Raw genomic sequence first — 15,472 nt, forward strand, 5'->3', positions numbered from 1 at the left:
GCGGATTCCCTCCCTCACCTTCCACAGCAATTACCCACCACACTCTAGCCACCCCTGCTCCATCTCTCCACTGACTCCAAATGACAAACCACTTAGGACATTTTGCTGCTTCAAGCCTCAAAAGCAGGAAACGCAGCACGAGGGCAAACAGGAGAGATGTCCCCTCCTGCTTTTCTGTCTCAGCTGCGGAGGAAGAGATTTGAGGCAGGAAGGGCAAAGAATCTCTTTCTCCCCCTGCCTTAATCTCACTAATGCACAGACATTTGAAAGGAAGGCGGGGAGGGGGTAGAGAGAAAGAGATGGAAGAGGACTTTATTGCCATGTACTTACATTTTAATGTTCTCATGGTATTGCCTTGTGTCTGAGGGCTGGTTGTAGAGTGGCTGAAAAGGAAAAGGAAATTTGAAGTGTAAATCACAGCGTGGGCTAGCATATCATAATTATGGAGCGCTGACAGCAAGACACCCTGTACCGCTTGTGAGCTTTGGCTCCCAGGGAGCTGAAGGCGCGCTAAGTCCCTACAACTCCAAACGTCAGTGCCAAAGGCCCACTTGCTCCACCGCCCACCCACAGCCTTCCACCATCACCTGAGATGCTTCTCCTCTCCATTCGCTTCTACTTTCTTCCCCAAGGTGCTGCCTGCCTGAGTCACCGCAGAACCAAGAATACACTGTTCAAAAGCAAGCTTGTTCAGAAACAAGCAATTTGCAACGTAACTCCTCTGAAGCCCCATGTGCGACACAGCAGAGAGTAGCAGGCTGGGGAGGGGGCAGGCTATTACTCACTTTATGGTGGAAGTAAATGTTCACGTCGCACACATGGGAACTCAGGGGATGGGCCGGGGATGTGGGGAGTGTGGCTGCAAAGGACAGAGCAACCTCCACAGCTCAGTGGTAAAGAACAAGCTTGGCATGCAGAAGGCTCCACACAATCAGCCCTCAGCATTTCCAGTTTTAAAAGACTCTCAGGAAGCAGAGTTGACTAAGATGCAGCTGAGATGCTGGACAGCTTCTGCCAGAGAGGGCTCATCCACACTTAGAAAGAACAGGTCAAAGTGGTTTTCTGCTTGACCCACGTGTTCTAGGCACAGGTCTGAGGGGCTTTCCCCTTGCCCTGCTCCTTTCCAGGGAAAAACCTGCTCTTCAGCAACTGAATGGAACAAATGGCAATTCATGAGAAACCTGAATTGTCATTTGCTCCAACTGAGCGCTAAAGAGCAGTTTCCCCCAGAAGGAAGCAGCAGGACTCAGTCCGAGCAGAGCATGCTCAGGAACATAGGAATCTGCCTTATACTAGGTTGGGTCATTGATCCATCGACTGGCAGCAGCTCCTCAGGGTCTGAGGGTGATGTGACCCCACAATCCCAGCTGCCTTAGGGCTGGGGTGGGGCCTGGGAGGGAGGGTGGGCGCCCTGCTTCTACACCTTTCAAGGGCACGAAAGGGGAGACCTATTCTGCCACCAGCCAGGGAGCTGTGAGATTCCCTAGCAATGACCAAAGATGTCAACCAGCCGAGAGGAGGGAGAGGAGCCATGGGGAATGACCTCTGTCCTGCTGACAAAGACTCAGTCGCCTCCACCACGGGGAGCAGACCCAGGATCCCATTTGGAGGAGTGCATGCCTCCAAGCGCTCCAGTGCCATAGGAGGAAAGAGCCTTGCGAGTGAGCAGGCCACATCTTGCCTTTCATAGCTGGCTATTTGTCGAGACACATTTGCAGCTCTCGTATGATCTCAAATCCTTGATGCAGTTCTCAAACTCACTTGGGCGTTCTGCACCTATAGCCTGCCCTGCACCAGTGCAAGTCTTGAGAAAAGCTTTCTTACTCTCCACGTAGAGATGTAAAATTTACAGAAATTGTCAAGCTTCCCACCCCCACCCCTGGTTTTTCTGGAAGAAACTTTCCTCCCCTTGTGACAATGGCAGAAATTGCATTTTGCGCTTGCATTTGAGAGTTGTACTCTCAGTAATGGTCTGTAATTATCTGATACTGTGCACAGTCTTACATAAAGGTCTCCCTGCTGCATAGTTCTAGAAATAATTTTGGACACCTGGCCTTAACATTTTGCTCACTGTTCCAAAAGAAATTATTTCATAATCCCACCCATCCCCAATGCATTCCCCCCCAAATCTTCCTGCTTTTGGGGGGGTGCAGAGGGAGATTTTGGGGCAGTGGAGATTGAATTCTTTCCAGGGCCTTCACATCTCTACTCTCACATGAGAGCCTCTGCTGCGGAATTTGGGATGGGAGCCTGGGCAGCGAGGGGACCTTCCCAGCCCCACCTGGAGACTCCAGAGAAGGAACCTGGGACCTTCAACATGCAATGTGGACGCTCCGCAACTGAGCCATGGTTCTTCCACAGTATTGTGAGGTTTGTTTTTATGGCATAGTGAATTTATAGTAGTGTTTTTAAAAGACTTTTAAAAGTCTCTTAGAGACCTTTGGGTAACAAGTAACCAACAAGTATAAATAATAATAAACAATAATAGCAACAACTATAATGATGGACCAAAGGCCTCGTTGAGCTGGGATATACTTTATGTATGTTCTTTTGACCAATAAACACCTAAGCATCAGGACAAATATGTATCAGAAAGCCTAGCCAGAAACTACATTTGGCCATACACAGGGTTGGATCCAATGCTACCCCTACTCAGAGTACACCCATTTAATTAATTTGTTAACAAATTTAATTAATGCAGGCCCATTAATTTCAGTGGGTCTACTCTAATTAGAACTTAGCTGGACACAGATGTTAACTGCTGCATTTATATTTAATGATTTTAAACTGAACCATCCAGAGAATACAGCTGAATGGGCGAAGTGTACAATTTTTTAAACAACAACAACAAATTTCATAAAGGGATTGTGATTTGGGTCCCTAGAGAAAGCAAATGGTGCAGCAATTCAAGAATTAAAACTCACTTTCACCTGGAACAAGATATAACAGCTGCTCAGGGTGAGCCTTGAATCCAGTCTTGATAGTGGATCTATTCCCTCCCCCCACATATCCTGATGATGTTCGGGAAATTTATCTAATTGCTTTGTTTCAATACTGCAGAAGGGTTTGTTGACACCCATCCACTGTTACAAGACTCTCCCCACTTCTCTCCTCTCTATCCGTTTAATTTTTCAGACAGAAAACAACAAAGCTATAAAGAAAACATCTTTGGAAAACCACAAAAAAACGGTAAGGTCAATAAATACAGTCCAGTAACTTTAAAAATATGCACACACACACATACCCAGGATCTATTTCCCTAATTTCCAGGTGGGCAGCTATGTTAGTTTGTTGCAGCAAAACCAACAGAGAGACTTGTGGTATTTTCAACACAGACAACTCAATGCTGAATTCCTTTCATGTACTACAACAGAATTCAGAGACTGTGGAGAACACCAACCTGTACAGTAAAACTCTGTTTCTGTTGGTTTTTTTAAAAAGTGAGAGGGAGGGAGAGCTGTCTCCTCCTTGCCTTCCCCCAGAAAGATATTTTGCATGTCTAAAGACTACATGTTCAATCTCTGGCGCTGCCACTTCAAAACATACTGGCTATTAAAACACCCGCCAGAACTGCTGCTGGAGTGTCACTGCAAGTCAAAATAAGACAGCCCTAGGGGAGGTGGAGCAGGCATGTGATTCTTGCGTCTTCAAAACAACAAAGCCCAGACCAACCCAATGTGTGAATGAGACTGAAGCCCTTCTGGGGAAACATCCTGTCGCTCAGTGACTTCTCTGGGCCTTCTCACTTAAGGAGAAGGAACAAAGTGCCCTCAAGGCCACCTTAAGCAGCTACCTCCTCAGACATGACTAACACTTCGCTTATGAATCATTCATCAAAATTATGGCCATACTTGGGCTGTTTCCAGATGAGTAATGCAACCAGGGCCTTCGGAGTTGAACACTAGTCATGAGTTGGGAAGCTGCAGAATGTCCCAATTTTTTCAGGGTCAGCACGACAAATTCTCCCTGTCTGCTGTGCAAGTTGAGGCCAGCACAAACTAGAGAAAGCAACTTGCACAGGGGATTTCCTCAAACAAAGTTTCAGAGTGAAAGTTTGAAAATGAGTCGAGTGGAAGCCAGGCAGACCAAATGGCACAGCTTCTCCTGGGATGCACTGCTACACCACACAGGTAGATGGGTTATGGTTTGAATAACCCCCATGCATTTAAAAAACAAAACAGAAAACTAGGAAGTCAGAGAGAAGGACTTTCTGTCTGAACATGTTTGTGTTTTTTTTAATCTGTAAGGAGGCACATCCTCCTTGGCCACTGGGCCATGCTAGGTGCAGCTGATGGGAGTTATAGTCCAGTCACACCTGGAGAGCTCAGGGTTGGGGAATGCAGGATTGAGGCATGGCAGTTTCATAGGTCATAAGTCTCTCTTGATGGAGCCAGGTGGGGGCTTCATCTCCCAGTTTACCTTCAGAACTCCCTCGCTTTGCACTGTATCGCAGACATGGTTGTCTGTGCACTGACCCCAGAAAGTGTTCTATGGAAATTAATCACAGTCACACTTTGGGGAGCATTTCGCTGTATGCAAACCATGGAGTCATTTCATGAAGCCACCTGAGCAGGAAATGTTACGAGTGAAGCCAGCTGATTCCCATCTCCAGGTGGGTCATTGTTTGCTTCCTCAGTGCTGGGGCCATGCATTTACACCACTGGATGACTGCAGCATCAAGTGATGCCTTGCATGTGGGAATAGAAGCATAGATTTAACAATACGTCTAAAACTAAGAGAGACTGGAAGGATAAATATTCACCAACTGTAACGCAATGGTCTGAAGACCTTACTGCCCTAGCTATATTCAAACTTATTTCATATAGCTGTCAATTTCGGGTGGGTATCTAGGTCAGCATCCAGACAGCTTATATGTTTAATTCAAGCATGTCCATAGTCTGGCCTGCGGGCCAAATCCGGCCCGCTGGTCGGTTTAATCCAGCCCCACAGGCACTGAGGCTTGCTCACCCGCCCACCGGTCGGCTCTTGCAGCCACTCGCCGTGCATGAGCCCTGAGTGCGGCTCTAGGACCTGCCCAGCCACAGTTTCATGCATGCGCCTGCCTCTCTATCCCGGCTGCTTGACTGGCTCACGCAGGTGCCCAGCGTGAAGCTTTAGGTCCCGTCCACCCGTCGGCTCTCGTATGTGCCCTCTTTTGTATCCCTGCCGGCGACCACATAACACGGGTGACTGGTGTTTGGCTTTTTCTCCCACCCGCCATTTGGCTCGTGCTGCGGATCATCTGTGACTCCTGCCTGCCGTTTGTCTGTGATCTGATCCAAAGGGTAGTTCAAAAGTATTTTGTGCTGCTTAATCATAAAAAAGGTCAACAAGTTTGGGGTTAAATCCCAAAAAAGCTCAACAACATCAATCCTAAAAAAAGGAGACTTTGGTAGGCTAGCTGGAGCAAAGCTGCAGTTTGGTATTATACAGCTTCCTGTGTAGTTTACCATCAGAAATCATTTGTGGTATATAGAATGGCATAGCTGGGGGGGGGGGAATGGCCCCGGTGCAGAATTGGGGGAAGAGGGGCAAACAAGACACCACCCCTAGGCCCCCAGCACCCAAGCGCCCTCCTATCAGCAACAGGGACTGGGTGAGTGCGGAGAGCTCCCTCTGAAGGTGAAGAGCACCCTCCGCCCCCTGCCCTGCCCTGCCCCCCCCCCAGCTGGCAGGCAGGCAGGCAGGCACTCACACGCCTTGCAGGGACAGAGCGTAAGGCAGGGCTCAGCAACCTTTTTCAGCCGTGGGCCTGTCCACCGCCCCTCAGGCCATGGGGTGGGCTGGACTATATTTTGAGGGGGGGAAATGAACGGATTCCTATGCCCCAGAAATAACCCAGAGATGCATTTTAAATAAAAGCACACATTCTACTCATGTAAAAACACCATGATTCCCGGACCGTCCACGGGCCAGATTGAGAAGGCAATTGGGCCACATATGGCCCATGGGCCTTATGTTGCCTACCCCTGGTGTAGGGGGTGCTCTTCACCCTCTGCGCCCCACTTCTACCCGGTGAAGAGTAGCCTCTGCGCCCACCCCATGAGGCATATGAGCACCCGTCAGCAGCGGGGGCTGGGTGATGGAGGCCTCCACTCTCACCCAGCCCAATGGGTGCCTGCGCACTGGGCAGGGACAGGGTGGGGAGGGTGCTGTTCACCTTCCTAGCCCTGCCATCACCTGGTGGCTGGCTAGCACACTCCATCCCTGGTTTTTTTTTGGGGGGGGGCGCCCAAGCTCTTGCGGTGGGCACGGGTAGCACTATGCCACTGAGTATATAGCACGTTACTCCCAAAATCTGAACAAACACACTCTCATGTGCCGGAGTAGCCACAAGAAGGGCTTAGACAATTAAAAAGGAAATCTGTTTCAGTGAAATGCAAATTCTGCAATAAGGAAAATGATTTCAACTCACATTGAAATTATAAATATGATGTGACTTGAATCCAAATTAACCTTCTGTCAATCAAAGAGGAGAGGCAAAGAGTTATAATGAGCACTGGTCCCACCCACTAATCACTGAAAATTCTGCTGAGACTCTCCCCTCCACAATCTAACAGTCACTTTAATCCTTAAAAAAACAAACAAACTGGGGTTTGCCAGTGGGCCTGTTCTACACGGCCAGTACCAATGTTCCACACTTGAACTGCCAAATCTACAAAGCCACAGATGTAAGTACTAGGGATGTGATCCTTGTGGGGTATTTGACTTTATGTACAGACCCAACCAACAGAAACTAATAGCACACTATGTTACCATAGCTGTCATTGTATGGACTACTGTAAAATGGGGCACATCAACACTATAGAGTGAAAGCACCCTTTTACCATTTTAAAAGTCAAGGCTCCACCCCCCACCCAAGAATCCTGGGAACTGTAGTTCGTTAAGGGAGCTGAGAGTAGTTAGGAAACAGCCTCCAAGAGGTGCAATTGACAACACCCTTAACGAACTACAGTTCCCAGGATTTCTTTGGGGGAAGCCTTGGCTGTCAAATGGTAAAAGAGCACCGCCTGGATGTGAATGCAGTCAGGGAGAGGAGGCCCACCAGCAAATCCACAGAAGACATCAGTAGGGTTTAATTTTGAAAGGATGGGAGGCCCACAGTGGGGAAGGGGGTTGGGAAAGATTTTTTACTTGAAATGATTTAATTGCTCCAAAGAGACCAGCCTATTTTTTATTTTTAAAAAACTCTGAAAGACCACAGTGACATCCACCATCACCCTCATACCATTTATGAAGGTGCCATCCAGGTGGCTTCCATTCCTAGGCAGGGTGATAAGCCACAGTGCAAGTCGCTTACGTACTGCAGCCCAAAGGCATCATCACAGCTGCCTAGTAACCACAGACAGCAACCAGAGTGTCACGACCGGACATGAAAGGCAGCAGCCAAAGACCAAAAGGAGCCCTTTCCACAATTCACTGTGCAATTTACATCCAGCTGCTTCCTGCAGCCACTGGGCAGGCTAAATTTAACAAATTTCATGTAGGAATTGAGGGGTATAACCTGTTCAAAAGGAATAGACCAAACAGGAAGGGAGGAGGAGCAGCATTATATATGAAGGATGTGTACACTTGTGAAGAAATCCATGACATGGAGCATGAAAAGCAGACTGAGAGTATATGGGTAAAAAATGAGGAGAGAGAAACAACAGTGACCTTCCTGTGGGTGTCTGCTACAGACCGCGAAGCCAGACTGAAGGCTTGGATGATGCCTTACTAGAGCAGATTACCAAACATTAAAAAAGAGAGAAATAGTAATCATAGGGACTTCAACTTCCCCGATTTCTGTTGGGACTCAAATTCTGCCAAGAGTGTTAAGGTCTGACAAATTCCTCCATTGCCTCACTGACAATTTCATTTCCCAGAAGGTGGAAGAACCAACAAGGGGATCATCTATCTTGGACCTGGTCCTCACCAATAGGGAGGAACTTACTGATGAAGTGGAAGCACTCAGAAACTTGGGAAGAAGGGATCATGTTTTCCTGGGTTTCAGGATACAGAGGCAAGGGAAAACTGAGCGTAGGTGGATACACACTCTGGACTTTAAAAAGGTCAATTTCGAAAAGCTGAAGGAAGTACTGAGTGTGATCCCATCATCAGAAACACTCAATGAGAAGGGAGTCTAAGAAGGATGGGAGTTTCTAAGAGGAGAAATACTGAAGGCTCAAATACAGACAATTCCAAAAGTAAGAAAAGTGGGAGACATCTAAGGAAACTGGTGCGGCTGCATAAGGAGCTTACAGGTGAGCTGAGAGTTAAGAAGGGCATGTATAAGAAATGGAAGAACGGGGAAGTCATAAAGGAGGAGTACACACAAGTAGCCAACAGTTGCACGGGGAAAGTCAGGCTGGCTAAAGCTCAGAATGAGCTTTATGAATGAAGGTTTCTTTGGCTACATCCGAAATAAGAGGAAGAACAAGCAAATGGTAGATCCCCTCTGTGGGGAAGACAGAGAAATGCTATTAGGGGACAGAGAAAAGGTGGAACTACTCAACACCTACTTTGCTTCTGTCTTCACCTAAAAGAAAAGCAATGTCCAACCTGGTGATAACAGAATAAATGATGTAAGGAGGGAGCTGCAGCCTAAGATAGGCAAAGAGGTAGTAAGGGAACACCTAGCTACTTTAGATGAATTTGAATCTCCAGGGTCTGATGAGCTGAATCCAAGGGTACTAAAGGAGCTTGCTGTTCTTGGATAACAGTTGAGGTCCCTACAGACTGGAAGCAAGCAAATGTTGTCCCCATCTTCAAAAAGGGGGGGAAGGAAAAGGAAGACCCAGGTAAATACTATCTGGTAAGCTTAACATCGATACCAGGGAAGGTCCTAGAACAGATAGTTCAATGGTCAGTCTGTGAGCATTTAGATAAGGATGCTGTGATTACTAAGACCCAACATGGGTTTCTCAAAAATAAGTCATGCCAGTGCAGACTATACTGGAGTGAATGGGCCAATGTAAGGCAGCTTCCTCTGCATTCTGTTGTCACCAGGCAGGTGTTCTCAGCCCACTGGCTCTGTCTGCTAAGCTTCCTGCACCAGAATCAGGCCAGCAGGCCATTCTGAAATCAGAGGGAGCCTTCCTTGCAGATCTCGCCATCATGCAGATGCTGGAGTCAGTCTACCTCCTTCTCAACCATTTGGCTACCCTCCAAAATCCAAGGATGGAAAGGGGGGGGGAGAAGGGAAGTATGCAGGGGAGGTGGGGGCGGCTGCAGGGAGAGAGAAAAACACTGTATGTATATTTGTTAAAATCAGAGACAGACTTACCAACTCCACCTGAGGTCCCAGCCCTTCCAGAATTCTGTGTGCTGCTTCTGCTTTTTTCTGCAACAGTGAAAAGGAAAATAGGAGAATGCTAAATGACTTAACAACTGGAGTCCCACACTTCCAGGTTTCACTTGCTTCCCCCCTCCCTCAAATTTTCCCTCAAAGGCAAAGGGCCTACAGATTTAACCTCATTTCCCTCCCCACCCTTCCCCAAGGCAAGAGGAGAAAGGTTAAAAGCGCAAAGAGAGACAGAGACAGAGAGAGAGACAGACAGAGAGAGAGAGAGAGAGAGAGAGAGAACCCTCCCACACACAGCGCAATGTCACAGACTGGGAAGGGTTTGAACGGCTGCCAAGCTGAAAAACCCAAACAAGAGGCACACACAGGAAAACTCTCACGTATGCTTCAAGGTCTCAGCTGCAAAAATGAACCATGGGACGGGGAAAAGGATATATTCCGCTTGTGGTGCCTTAGTGACAATCTAGCACAAGACACTCACACATCAAAAAGCCTTTCTCTCTCTCCCTGCAACAAACAAATTCTCTTTCACTTTCAAATTGTCTGGGTACTGTGCAATCACTTCAGTGGCTATCCAAGAGTGGAGGCATTGTGGGAGAGAGGGGAGGGTCTGCTTTGCCATGCCCCCTTTTCCAGGAACTGGCCTTGTCAAAAGGATGTGATCAGAGTAGCACCACCATCCTTGGGTCATCTGCCCTGACCCACCCACCAGCACTCCTCCCTCTCCTCTTTATCTTCCTGCTCTTTTCCTCCCCAAGCTAGATTACCGTATTTTTCGCTCTATAACACGCACCTGACCATAACACGCACATCGTTTTTAGAGGAGGAAAACAAGGGAAAAAATATTCTGAATGAAACAGTGGACGTATCATTTTTGTGATTCATGCTGTGGCCACAGACATGTGATCTGATGGTGAATTTGGGGTGACCCAATGCAAAAATCCTGAGAATCCCTGTGGATCCATGCTTTGTAACCACGTTTTTGCACCATTGCAGCCCCAGGCAACAGTGGGTGCGTGATTTTTTGGGGGGGGGACAGGCTGTAGCCATGGACATGCTATGTGCTCTGATGGTGAATTTTGGCTGACCCAATGCAAAGATCCTGAGGATCCCTGTGGATCCATGCTTTGTAACCACGTTTTTGCACCATTGCAGCCCCAGGCAACAATGGGTGTGTGATTTTTTTGGGGGGGGACAGGCTGTAGCCATGGACATGCTGTGTGCTCTGATGGTGAATTTGGGGTGACCCAATGCAAAGATCCTGAGGATCCATGTGGATCCATGCTTTGTAACCACATTTTAAGTGGGGAGGGAAGGAAAAACACAGAAGGCTAAGAATGCAGGAGAGGGCTATAACGTGAGGAAAGGAAGGCAAAAGTTTTCCCCCACCCACCCACACAAGCCAGCCACTGTTTAAGGATTTCATCCTTTTAAATGGAAGAAAGCATATTTGAATGCTGTGTGTCTCCAAAAACAAAAAGCAGGAAGTCAAATCAGAATTTTAAGCCGAACCTGTAATCTCTCTTCCCTTCACAAACATTGTTCCCTCCGGAGCAGGGACAGGATAGAGCGACGCTCTGCTTTCCTCTCTTCTTGCCTGGAGGGGAGGGGCTTTCCCTGCTCTTTGTTCCGTTTGAGCAAACACAGCAACGAAACAGAGCAGGGTGGGCAGAGAGACCCTGAGGCAGAATGCAGGAAAGCAACAGCTTTCTCACGGAGCTCCCTTCTCCCTGAAGCGCGGTTTGATTTTTGCCTTATTTTTCGGCTACAGGGACCACACATTCGCTGCATAACACGCACAGACATTTCCCCTTCCTTTTTAGGAGAAAAAATCTGCGTGTTATAGAGCGAAAAATACGGTACCTTGTGCTCACAGAAATATACACAAAACAAGCACACATGCTCTTGAGGGGACATGTCAGAACAGGGCTTGGAAGAGTCACAGGCTCACGGCACCAAAGCGATTAAATAAAAGATGACCTTTCCACTCACACACAGGCTGCTTTCCCTGGTGATTCTTACTAACAGCCTGGTAAACCTGCTACCTAAAAGCAAAGAGGGCAGGTCCAGGAACAGACGGGCCTGGAGTCAAATCCTTCCACAAATGGAGCGTGGGGTTTAAGGCACCTTACGGGAGCAGCACCCTGAGCAAGGGAAGTTGGTTCACCCCCTCTGAGGATGCATCATCAAGATCATTTGAGGAAAACTTGCTCTCGCCTAACAGCCTTCCAGTTTCCCAGTGCATGGCACCAAAAGGAGTGGATATTATTCCTTGACCATGCTTGTTAACAGGGAGTTCTTATCAGCATTGGCAGTTTTGAGTATGCAACCATGGGAATGTAGTTTGTAATAATCTCATTATAAATATCTCCCAATTAGTTAGCATCCAAATTAAAAACTAGGCTCTGTGCAATTAATAAAAAGACGTTTGTGTTTCAACCATACTGCAGTTTAGTGTGACAAGAGCCTGCACATTTCCTGCTTCCTATTCCTCCTCCAGCACAGACATGGAACATTTGGAAGTTTTCACTGCTGATTTCAATTAGGAACCGTTTAATGTAAGGCTCAAACTCTTAAGCTGTGGTTAATCGTTTGTTTAAACAAGCAAGCTTCATAACCCATGGTTTGAAGTTGGCTTGTTTCAAACAAACCATAGTTTAGATTAAACAGTTTGCGGACTGTAAGAAGAGTTTTATAAGACCTCATCACAATCGCACTAGAGGAGGAAAAGGGCACACACAAGCCAGCGTATCTCTGAAGCTAATTTTCACCATGCAAATTATGGCTTTCTGTGGCATTCAAACATAAACCATTGTTTTGTCATATGCAAATGAACTGGATAATGTATTGGACTCAAACACTCCTCTCTTGCCCATGTGGAGTGGGGGGGTGTCTACTTTTTAATTTGTGGCAAACTATAGGCTGTCAAATATAGAAAATTTAAATTTTGAGCAGACCACAGTTTGCTATATCTGGATGAAACAGTAAGCTATTAGTTGCCGCACATTAGAAGGAGATGTAAAGGAGAATGGGCAGTAGGGTCTCATGAGGACAAACCATAGTTCTGAACCAACAATCCTCCTCAGAGATTTACAATACAGGGAAAAAAATATAAAGAACAATGAAGAAAGTAGAACAAGAAGTTACTCTGGATGGATGGATGGATGGATGGATGGATGGAGAGATCTTATTTGGGGGGGGGGGATTAAGACCTGAAAGTTTCTGGCCCTTTGCGGGGTGTAGAAAATAACCACCTTGCAAGCAAGAATGTGACAAATCAGTCAAGAGAATGAGCTCTGAACCAAAAAGTCCCTGTTCAAATCCCACCTGTATCATAAAAGTCATTAGATGGCCTTAAACAAACCCTGACTATCTGCAGTATGGGAGTAAAATTTCTGGACTACCTTACAAGGCTGTTGTATGAACTTTTGAGATAATGCATGTGCACTCTAAGGCGTGATATAAATAAAATATTGTAGGAAGAGGCCTAATGGATCAGAACAAAAAGTTCCCTCTAGTCCAGCATCCTGCCTTCCCAAAGCATTCAACCAAATTGTTCTTTCATTTTACTTACAGTACTTAACTGTATTGCCATAGTTTAAGTGACTTGTAATAATCCAACAGCAGGGAACATGAGGCCCTTAGATGTTGCTAAGACCCCCAACTTCCATCAGCCCCGGCCAGCATGGCCAATGGTGAGGGAAGGATGGGAGCTGTAGCCCAGTAACATTGAGGGGGGGGTCGGGGCAGAATAACCCTGCAGTAACCAATAAAAACAGGCAGGAGAAGAGAGCAATGTGAGAAAGGTCCAAGAGAAGTAGGGAGCAAAATTAAAGCAAGAGACAACCTTTGCAACCCTGTCTGAAAGTCAGTAAGGAGGAGGGAGAACCTGCTAACAGGGGTGGGGGCCATTTCATAATCTTGCAGCAACTTGCTTTTTTCCTAATTTGCAACAGTTCTTATTTCATGCAGGATGCTGGGTTCCAATTATATCTCAAACCAGGGAACTGCCTCTTTAAGAGATTCATATGCAAGGATGGACAGAGAGTAGATGAAGATCCACTGATAGATCTGGGCTGATAGGCAGTTGACCAGCAAAGATTCTGGCTCCCAACTGTTTAGCAACAGCAACAAAGCAGCTTTCCTCCTCCTTTCTAAATTTAGAAAGGCAAAAAGCTCAGAAGGCGGATTTTTCACGTACTGGTAGTGGAAGCAAGAATGCTCAGAGGCACAATACTCCTTAATTCTAAGGTCAAATGCACACCATACATTTCAAGCACACAGAAAACTGTAAGAATCCTGAGAACTGTAGTTTACCCCTCTCATAGAACTACAATTCCCAACGCCCTTAAAAAAACTACAGTTCTCAGGATTCTTTGAGGGCAACAGTGTGCCTTAAATGTATGGCACCTTTCTAGCCTAAGAGTAACTTGCTAGATTCTGAGTCACTCTCTTTGACCTGGCTCGAGTTGGTGGATTCCAAGCGGTGTTAGAAACTCAGATATATAAACTAGGTGCCAAACGGCTCATTAAACCAAGGTTACAGTCACCAAAACAGAATGTCTAGTTGTCATTTTGTGGTAAAACAGCTCTAAAGTCTTATTTTTCAAATGATGGACTATCAGTTAAACATCTGGCTAGTTCAGATAACAACCTTGAGCTAGGTTAAGAACTTTGAGAACTTAAAGAAGAAAAGTCACTTGATCCAGGGACAGTCCACATATATTGGCCTCTTCTAACCTCTTTTTCTTGATGGTGACTGCTCCTGCTCAGAAAGGGCAATTTGGTTCCAGAAATTCATTCTAATTGTGCAGATTAAATAGAATGGACAGAATTCTACAGGATGTCGTATTAATGTGTGGAAACAGTTAAGATGTAATGATCCCCAGGCATGCACCTCCAGATGGTGGAGATGTCTGGTGCCATCCTGGCACCTGGACATCTTCACTTGGTCGCAAGTGGCCAATAGCCAGGTGCAAAATGAGCCTAGTGCCTGGTTAATTCCGAACACTGATTCCACGGTTCTAGCAACAACAAAATAGATCTGCTTGCCTCTGCCATACAACCATCTTGACTACTTGCTATCAATAGGCTAAAATACTAAATATTATTCTGTTTTCATTATCATCGTCCTCTCATGCCTAACCACTTGAGGAGAATACTGACCATAAAAGGATAAAGTTGGGCTTCCTGGTCTGCCAAGCATCTAGGCATACACAGCTGGCAACACACATTTCTTGGATGCTAGCACAAGTGACCTCAAAAGATGGTTCAAGTGGGGAAGTTTAACTCTGCAGGTGGCAAGGGCAGCATGCAGCAGGATGGTTGAGAGAGCAAAGATCTCAGACTCTTCCTTGAAAAAGAGGTGCTGGGTCTCTGGTCTGTCTGGAAACACCCACTATAGAAATGCTTTTGCCCCTTGACCCTGGAGATGTGGGGACTCTAGTTGTTCAGCAGCATTATCGCAATTTTATTTGTTATATGGTTTCATTGTATGTTTCAAACTGCTATGACATGTTTATGAATAGTGGTATATAAATATTTTTGTAAGTAAGCAAATAAACAAATTATGCTTGCTCAGGGGCGCTCTCACCTATAGGTTTTGAAACTGAGCCCTTGCACTGAAAACAGGTGCCAGAGCTGAGCACTAGGGAGCTAAGTTTAAGCTATGGGGAATCAGCCCTAAGAACATAAGGAGAGCCCTGATGGATCAGGCCAAAGACCCAGCGAGTCCAGCATCCTGTTCTCACGGTGGCCAGTCAGATGCTTATGACCTGACTGCAATAATATGTGGGGTCCTAGAGGATACTTGTGGTTCCTACTTGCGACTCTCAGCAACTGATATTCAGATGCATCTTTCGTCTGCCAGGATACGGGGAGCACAGCCACTGGGCTAGTGACCATTATCCTCCATGAACTGTTCTGATCCTCTTTTAAAGCCTCCAGGTCGCTGACCATCACCATATCCTGAGGGAGCGAAATGCAGGGCATGGTAAAGCACTTTCTGTTGTCTGTCCTAAATCTTCCAATATTCAGGTGTGTTGGATGGCCCCCGGTTCTGGTACCATGAGAATTTCTGGTACCTGTTCACTTTCTCCCCACCCTTCTTCATCTTATGCACCTCTTACCTTTTCTCTAAACTGAAAAGCCTCAAACCTTGCAGCCATTCGTTGCAGGACAGCTGCTTCA

General features: G+C 46.5%; 1 protein-coding gene across 50 annotated transcripts in view; it reads right to left on the reverse strand.

Moving 5' to 3' along the window:
• Positions 1–15,472, reverse strand: part of NCOR2 (nuclear receptor corepressor 2) — a 372,848-nt gene that overhangs the window by 204,848 nt on the left and 152,528 nt on the right. For all 50 annotated transcript variants that reach the window (XM_083476607.1, XM_083476588.1, XM_083476601.1 and 47 more), the window contains exons 7-8: positions 9,266–9,322; positions 331–383 (exon numbers count right to left, since the gene is read on the reverse strand). In XM_083476607.1, the coding sequence (XP_083332733.1) occupies positions 331–383; positions 9,266–9,322 (110 nt within the window). The remainder of the gene's footprint in view (positions 1–330; positions 384–9,265; positions 9,323–15,472) is intronic.

Source organism: Podarcis liolepis (assembly GCF_965112155.1).
Source record: "Podarcis liolepis genome assembly, chromosome: 15".
Lineage (NCBI taxonomy): Eukaryota > Metazoa > Chordata > Lepidosauria > Squamata > Lacertidae > Podarcis > Podarcis liolepis.